This window comes from Aspergillus sydowii (assembly GCF_001890705.1).
Source record: "Aspergillus sydowii CBS 593.65 unplaced genomic scaffold ASPSYscaffold_16, whole genome shotgun sequence".
NCBI lineage: Eukaryota > Fungi > Ascomycota > Eurotiomycetes > Eurotiales > Aspergillaceae > Aspergillus > Aspergillus sydowii.
The window spans coordinates 141,613-148,905 of record NW_024467874.1 but is presented as its reverse complement, the minus strand read 5'-3'; the positions used below and the strand labels follow the sequence as shown (position 1 = coordinate 148,905).

Sequence of the window (7,293 nt, the reverse complement as noted above, 5' to 3'; positions counted from 1 at the left end):
CCCGGATCGGCGACTCTAATGGCTTTGTCTGGGGTAGTGCGGGGGAATCGTGTGCCCTGCCCAGATCCAGTCCCTTTCCCCGTCTTTCGTATCTCGGACAGGGAAGATTGGCCCGGCCCAGAGTTGGCGCGGCCTGGCATTTCCGTGCCGAGACAACGTCAGAGGCCGCTATGGTGGTGCTACCATAGGGACGGCTGTGTCTTATAATCCAGTATGTGGCATGTGACCCTTGCGTGATTCAAAAGGAAAAGAACATCGCTGGCACTCTAAACAGAGTGTCAGATATGCAGAGCAAGCATAACCACTGTAGGTGCAGCTGGATCAGGAATATGTCCCCAAATGGAAGTCACTCCCGCCCTTGGAGCCATGCTCCTTGCAGCGAACGATAAGGCGGCTTTTGCTAGATTATCCTGCCGGCGACTAATTCCGACCTGACTGTTTAACCTGCACTCGACATTTGCCGGCAGAGATGTGCGTCGAGCATTAGTTGTTTGCGGCTATCTACCGACTCGAAAGGCGAATGAACAGGAATTATGGTTGGCAGTTCTCCCATTATACTCGAGAATATTGCGCAAGTCGTCCATCTCAATGTAATATCCGTGTAAATGGGCCTTAGGTCAAGTTGGTCTTGGTTAAGTTGGTCTTTGCCTAACTTTTGTGGGCTCGAGTAAGATATATATTTATACTTGGTAAGTGACAAGGCTATTCGATTTCCATTCCCCACCATTGGGAATAAACGGCGAGTAAAACTGAGAATATGTCAGGGCATGGCAAGCATGAGCTATGAATTATGCAGTACTTCTACTATCAGCCCTGGAAGTCTTGACAGCTCTGTGTTTTGGAAAACGAGGCAAAACATGTGACCCACTGCGCCATTCCAAATTCGGTTTAGACAATTAAAACGGGCAGGTGGCTCCGATTGGCTGGTTGCTCTCCATTCCCAAATTGGAAGGAGCGCGTTATTCCCGTCAGGCGATTCTCTCCGAGCATCATGTCAATTGTCAACCTGCCATGGACGTATTCTTGACTCAGATCAAGGGACAATGATGCGGACAGCATGCCCAGCGCAGAATCAGCAAATGTTACCTGCACCAGCTGCAGATACGTCCTTCCCTTTCCTTCGCCTTCCTTGCGGATGCTGACTTTCCCGTACAGAACGGCATCTAAAATGTAAGGGGGAATTCATCAAGTTCATATAATTCTGTCACTGATAGGATAGGTGATGATAACCCTGACATATGCCAGGCTTGCCAAAGAACAGGCGAGATCTGCAAACGGACCCCCAACAAGCTCCGCTTCAGACATGGCTCCAGCGCCAGATACGACTCTTCCTTTCGGGAAGATCAAGTATGGCTGCCTACTAGCAAAAGAAGTTCGATACCTTTACCTATTTGTAGGACTCAACTGACTAGAAATAGGGAAATTCGACTTCGTTGATGAGTCGGATGCGGTGGTCGCGAGTTACAGCCGTGGAACTGTTCGAGATACTGACTTCGACGGTGTAGCCGGAGACGATGCGCAAAGTACTATCTCCCATAGCCTTGGTGGCCAAGAGCCTGGATGGTCCTTCGGACATATGTCATTCCATCCCACTCCAGACATTAGTGAGCCAGGCTCAGGACTCCGTACCCATTTATCCATACCCCAGTCCTATACTTATTTCGTACATGATGACAGGCGTACAAGTAACCAGGCCAAGTCACGCCTCGAAGCCACACTCATCCGCTACTTCGTCGAGGAACTTAGTAGATGGTTTGACATATGCGATCCAGATAGGCATTTCGCCAGGATGGTCCCACAACGAGCTCGAAATTGCCCATCGCTCCTCCATGCCATCTTGACGGCGTCTGCCCGGCACCTTACCCGCATGGAAAGGTGTAGGAAGCCCGGCGGGAGGTTTTCCTGGAAGGGTGCACTTATTCCTGATCTGAGCGATGACACTGCGTTACATTATCACAACCGCTGCATCATGGAACTCCAGAGCTTGAGCGGCGATGTCGAGCAAATCCACAACGAGAATCTTCTGGCTGCCGCGATCGTGCTTCGATTCTACGAAGAAATCGATTCCCCTTTAGAAGACAACAACGATAATGGCGTCCTCCTTCGCGTTCTCAACATCTTCGTCAGCACACAGCTGCCCTCTGCAGACGCATTTCCTTGTAGCTTGGTTGAAATGTACCATTCCAAAGCACCGTCCGAATCACAGGCGCAGTATACACAAGCCGGCGGACTTCGCCGAGCGTGTTTCTGCGTCGCGTTCCGACAAGAGTTCTACAAATCCTTCATGAACCAACGCCCTTTTACGATCCCTCTGTCCCGCTGGAACTCGTTCCGTACCTTTAACCCAGCAGGAGACGGTACATGGGCCGATAGGGCCGTTCTTTTCTGCGCTGATGTTCTAGAGTACTGTTACGGGAGCAGCGAAACGAACAATTGCCCGAGTACAGACAAAGGCCTCTGGCGAAGGCTCTCCCAATACGCGGAGGCCTTATCTCGCCGGCTTCCCCATCTTTTGAGCCAATCTATACCAGAGAGTACTTTGAAAATCCCAAAGCAGACGAGATATTTCCTGAGATCTGGTTCACGGATGGCTGCCATGCCACCGCAGCAGCTCATATTGAACTCGCAAAAATGTTGTTGGTTGCGTTCGATCCTAATCTGCCGAAATTTGGACAGGGACATATGGCTTCAATGAAAGGGCTGATGAAAATGATGCGGGCGACTGTGCTGTGGGTCTGTGGGATTGCGCTGCATAACCGGGCTTCCCCCTCGGTGTTCGTTGATGCAACCATGGCCATTTCGGCATGTGGGCAGTATATTACGGATGAGGAAGAGAGACGCGCTTTAATGGAGGTCTTGAAAATCGCGGAGTGCGAGTATGTTTGGCCCACCGGGGGTGTCTCAGAGAAGTTGCGCAGGGCCTGGGAGGAATAAGTTTTTGCAACTAAGGATCCATTTGCAATGACCATGGAATAAACATCTAAATGGCAGGTTACACAGATTTATCCCTTCTCCAAACTTTCAGTGGCAATGGTCCTGGCAACAAATTCGTCACCTCAACGCGATTCTGCTCCCAAGCTAGCCTAGGCAGGGCAAATTCATACCGATGCACAAGACTCGCCTCCAATACAGTCTGCTCCAAATAGCTAATATTTCGACCAATACAGCCTCTTGAGCCAGCACTAAATGGCACAAAATTCGATTGGATATCCTTGCCTTTCTCGCCGAGCCACCTCTCAGGAATATACTTTTCAGCTTCCGGGAATGCTTCTTTGTCTCGGTGCGCGACGTATGAGGACATAGATACTGTGGTGTCTCCGGGGACGAACTCGCCAAGGATATATGCCCCGTCCGAGGGAGTGCGGCGCGGTAGATTATAGCTGAATGGCGGAGTTATGCGGAGGCTTTCGTCAAGACAGGCTCGGAGGTATGGGAGGTTCTTGACCTTTGCGTATGGGGCGACTACATCCCCGGCCTCGAGGGCATTGTCGACTTCCTCCTGAAGACGCGCAAGGCATCCCGGGTTCCGAAGGAGCCAGTATATCACATTATTCAATGCAATCGCGGTCGTGGCTGAGCCAGCATCGAGTATCACAGCGGTTTCAGCCAACATCTCACCCCACTCGAGATTCAACGACTCCCCATTTTTACCGTGGAGCAGGTGTTGGAATATATCGTCCAGCTTCTCGCCTGCGAAATATCGGCTCAATCGCTTGCTCGCGTGGTGGTGAACAATGTCATTCCAACCGCCTGTCAGTTTCCAGAGCTTTCGGTAAGAAGGTATCAGTTGCGTCAAGTACCGGCTGTTAAAATGATACCATTTGTCCGCAAATGCAATCCTTGTATGCGCAACCTTACTCGCGTGCAAGCAGTTTCGGTAGCTCGCTGTGTAAACCCTCCCATCTACCGTCTCAGCATCAACATCATCATTTCCTACAGCGAGAAGCCGCAACCTCTCCGAGAGCGCAATGTCTCCAATAGCATCAATCGTAAAGAAGTTTGACCAAGCTCTGAAATCAAAATTCAAGTCGTTTGCATCCGGTATACGACCTTCCGCCAAAGACGGCGTGCAATGCCGATCACAAGCTTCAACAAAGTCCCCCACAGCGCTCGCAACCTTAAACTCCCATCCCAGTACATTCCTCGCCGAGAACGCCGAAGCTAGCATTTTCCTCTTCCGCGTATGCTCGGCCTTATCAATCACATTACCCAGGTTGAAATGCGTCGTCTTCTCTGTCTGGTAGAATGCATCCTTCACGCACTTCGTGCCGTGTCCGTAGATATCGGCGTATGCGTCTGGGTGTCCGTAGGAGAGAGAGTTGGGGCCGATCCGAATGACTGGATGTGTTTTGTGCATTTGGAACAGCTTTGCAGAGCGGATTCCGCCGCGCCAGGTTTCGAGACACCAGGCGAGGTTTGTGATGGCGCACAGAGGGGTATAGGGTGGGTATTTGTTTAAGCCTTTGATGTTGAGTAGGTAGGTAACTAGGAGTTTCAGGAGGAAGAAGGTAAGAAATATGAGCAGTAGACGGGCGTACATCTTGGTTGGCTTGACAGACGATATATAGGATATGGACGTAAATATATGAGATTTAGGTTGTGGGGAGTATACGAGAATTCTATTGTCTTATATCATGAATGTTGGTCAGATATGGACTTGACGCACTCCAGCGATCGCTACTTACCATCTACAGCCAGTGATTCATTCATATTCGAAATAGCGCGAGCAACAGTGACTTTCACATAATTAATCGTATTGCCTGAAATCCTGCATCAGAGTTGCCTGTTTGAGCCATGGCCAAGATAGGCAATTTCAGAGTTGGAGATGACCGAGTGGGCAGGTCGCGCCGAAAATTCCCCATCCTGGAGAAGAGCTGGGTGGACTTGGCTTGGGGCAAGGGGATAGATATCCCATTTGTCGACTGGGAAATTGCATAATGTAGTCCGTACTTGCTAACTGTAATAGTTAAGAGGTTCTCGTGGCTTGTCATCTCTGAACTGGGTCTCAATAGTTCATCCATATTTGCTGTATTGGTGGAACTGGTGGACACGTCATGTTCAAATTGGTAAAGTCATCTATGTCAGCATGGTCAGGCGCAGAGACTGAGTTATTGGTTTGCAGGTATACTCCTAGTATATAATACCAAATGCTCATAGGTTCGGCTATATGATAACAACATAAATAACCCTCATCATAGATCGTTATTCGCACAGGACCATGCCGCCGACCCGCCACTCTCATCATAAGAATTCTGAATGCTAACGATAGAACCGTAGGTCCCACCAACAGTGAGGAAACACCCGACCGCAATAATAAAACAGCTCCAGGCCGCCTTTACCAACCACCATATTGATTTCCCATCCGGACCAGTGCCCCAGTTATCATAGAGCCACATGCAACCCATTGGTTGAAAGATAAGCGAGGTTGCGAAAAGCGCACCGACTAGGGAGACAAGACCGCTGAATACGGGAATCCCGCTGGCGATTATGTAGGCGATTAATGAGACGGTGAATGTCGAGCCCAGCCATGTTATCCAGTGGATTGCGGTGTGGGTTGTTAGATGTTTGGAGCCGCGGAGAATGCGGACCAGAATGTGTTTTGCGGGTAACTTGGGGTTTGTTAGTGATGGACTTCACACAGACGCCCTAATGACAGGATATTGGGAGCTGGAAGTCAAAGCACTTACATGAAGTAGAACTACTTCCGAAACAATCAATCCCGGTAGAGCGATTCCATAACAGATCTTCTTGATGAGTATACCTGCTGAACCAAGCGCTGGGGATGCAACATGTGATCCACAGTAAAGATATACAACTGTCCCGCAGACAATATAGACAATAGTAATAATGCTCTGACTCACAGCCAGCGACCTATTATAGAGCCGCTGATCTTTCATTTCAGCGACAATGTTGAAGAAGGCGGGAGTGCCAGCATAACTCAAGCACACGGTTGAGATGGCGCTCATCGCGTCGGTAAACGTCGGGCTGCCAAATAATCTGTAGTCGGAATCGGGAATAATACCATCTATTGCGGGAGGATGACCTTGGACCCCAACGGCAATGGTGACAATGGACACTGACGGTCTGTTAGGATAGAAGACGAACAAGTAAGTACTCGTGACTTACCTGAAAGGATAATGCAAATTGTACCCACCCAAGCAAGCCAACTCATGCGGGCGAGAGTTTGGATGCTTGAAAGGACAAACCCAATGACTGCCGCAATAGCCACGTAAATCGCAGTACAAATTGCATGGGCGGAGAGTGCGTTCAGAGCAATCGAGATGCTCAACATTGCTGAGCCAGACACAAAGATCCAGACTTCAGGATGTTAACCGAAGGCCTAGGTAATATTGTAGCGAGGATTTCTTACACAGACTATACGCAGCACCCAGTAGCTCGAAGCCAACACGTCCGAATAGCATCCTTCCCACATCATCAATGCCATATACTTCCGGATGGCGGAGTTTAAAGACTCCGACCATCCAACTCGACCAACCAGTCATGAAGGAAATCGCCAGCACAATGATGATCCCCGGTATTATACCCAGAGTGTCGAAGACCTGGGGAATGGAGAGAACGCCCAGTCCCATCTGAGTCTTCAACATCAGGGCTGTAGTCCCCTTCCACCCGACCTGAGCAAGGTTAGAGCGGTCTTCCAGTGAAGCCTTTCGTGACTCACATCGCGATAGTTAACGCCGCCTTCTTGAATCTCTCCGAAAACGGCATCTTCCTGTATCGTCTTTTTGTCGACCCCCTTACCAACGTGCGACTGGGCCGGGCTGATTATATTCTCGGGATCGGTTTCACCTGCCATTTCCATCGTCATTGCAGAAACCATGAACTCTGGCGAATGCACCGGCTGGGCGACAACGGACTGAAAATTGAAATGCGACGGTCACTGCGGCAGCTCTAGCCCCGATGACCGGCGTTTGGAGGCCACTATGCCCCGTATATTACCGCTTGGGGAAAGGTTGGCCCAGGTCTGGGGTGCGGGTCCGGCCAAACTCCGGAGTTTGATCTCGGGATTTCGATGCGAGATTAACGGTTCGTCCATATCGAAAACTAGCATAGCTGCTAGGATTTCACCATATTATCGACTAGTAGTGCTTGTGATATCGTTTGTCTTGGGTGTCGAGGAATCGTATACATTTTGCGGCGCTTGCTCGCGTGGCCGTTTCCATCTGCACGGATGTGGGGCCCACGACATGACTGACACGTTCACGAATTCGCCTCGTTGGTAACAACTTCTAGCAGGGAACCTCTGGATATCAATTCTTTATCCTGGTTAGAACG

The 7,293-nt window shown here is 49.9% G+C and overlaps 3 protein-coding genes across 3 annotated transcripts; 1 reads left to right on the top strand and 2 right to left on the bottom strand.

The window, feature by feature from the left end:
* Positions 1-1,238: 1,238 nt before the first annotated feature.
* ASPSYDRAFT_136852 (uncharacterized protein) lies at positions 1,239-2,934 on the top strand (the record flags this gene model as incomplete). Its single annotated transcript, XM_040840776.1, has 3 exons — positions 1,239-1,347; positions 1,419-2,357; positions 2,405-2,934. 3 exons carry the CDS (start codon positions 1,239-1,241, stop codon positions 2,932-2,934), a joined length of 1,578 nt encoding a protein of 525 aa, XP_040697147.1.
* ASPSYDRAFT_526103 (cytochrome P450) lies at positions 2,844-5,026 on the bottom strand. The gene is made up of 2 exons (XM_040848520.1): positions 4,686-5,026; positions 2,844-4,626 (listed from the first exon to the last, which is right to left on the bottom strand). Exons 1-2 carry the CDS (start codon positions 4,708-4,710, stop codon positions 2,993-2,995), a joined length of 1,659 nt encoding a protein of 552 aa, XP_040697146.1. The 5' UTR covers positions 4,711-5,026; the 3' UTR covers positions 2,844-2,992.
* Positions 5,027-5,192: 166 nt separating this feature from the next.
* Positions 5,193-6,814, bottom strand: ASPSYDRAFT_162705 (uncharacterized protein; the record flags this gene model as incomplete). Its single annotated transcript, XM_040843101.1, has 5 exons — positions 5,193-5,609; positions 5,688-6,076; positions 6,127-6,318; positions 6,371-6,632; positions 6,680-6,814. The coding sequence occupies 5 exons, from the start codon at positions 6,812-6,814 to the stop codon at positions 5,193-5,195; spliced, it is 1,395 nt and encodes a 464-aa protein (XP_040697145.1).
* Between the last annotated feature and the right edge of the window lie 479 nt (positions 6,815-7,293).

Bases quoted from the DNA above. Each gene is read 5' to 3' on its own strand.
- ASPSYDRAFT_526103 (XM_040848520.1), bottom strand. From the start codon at position 4,710: ATGAATGAATCACTGGCTGTAGATG. The intron at 4,627-4,685 runs GTAAGTAGCGAT...TCATGATATAAG, and splicing joins TGAATCACTGGCTGTAGATG to ACAATAGAATTCTCGTATAC.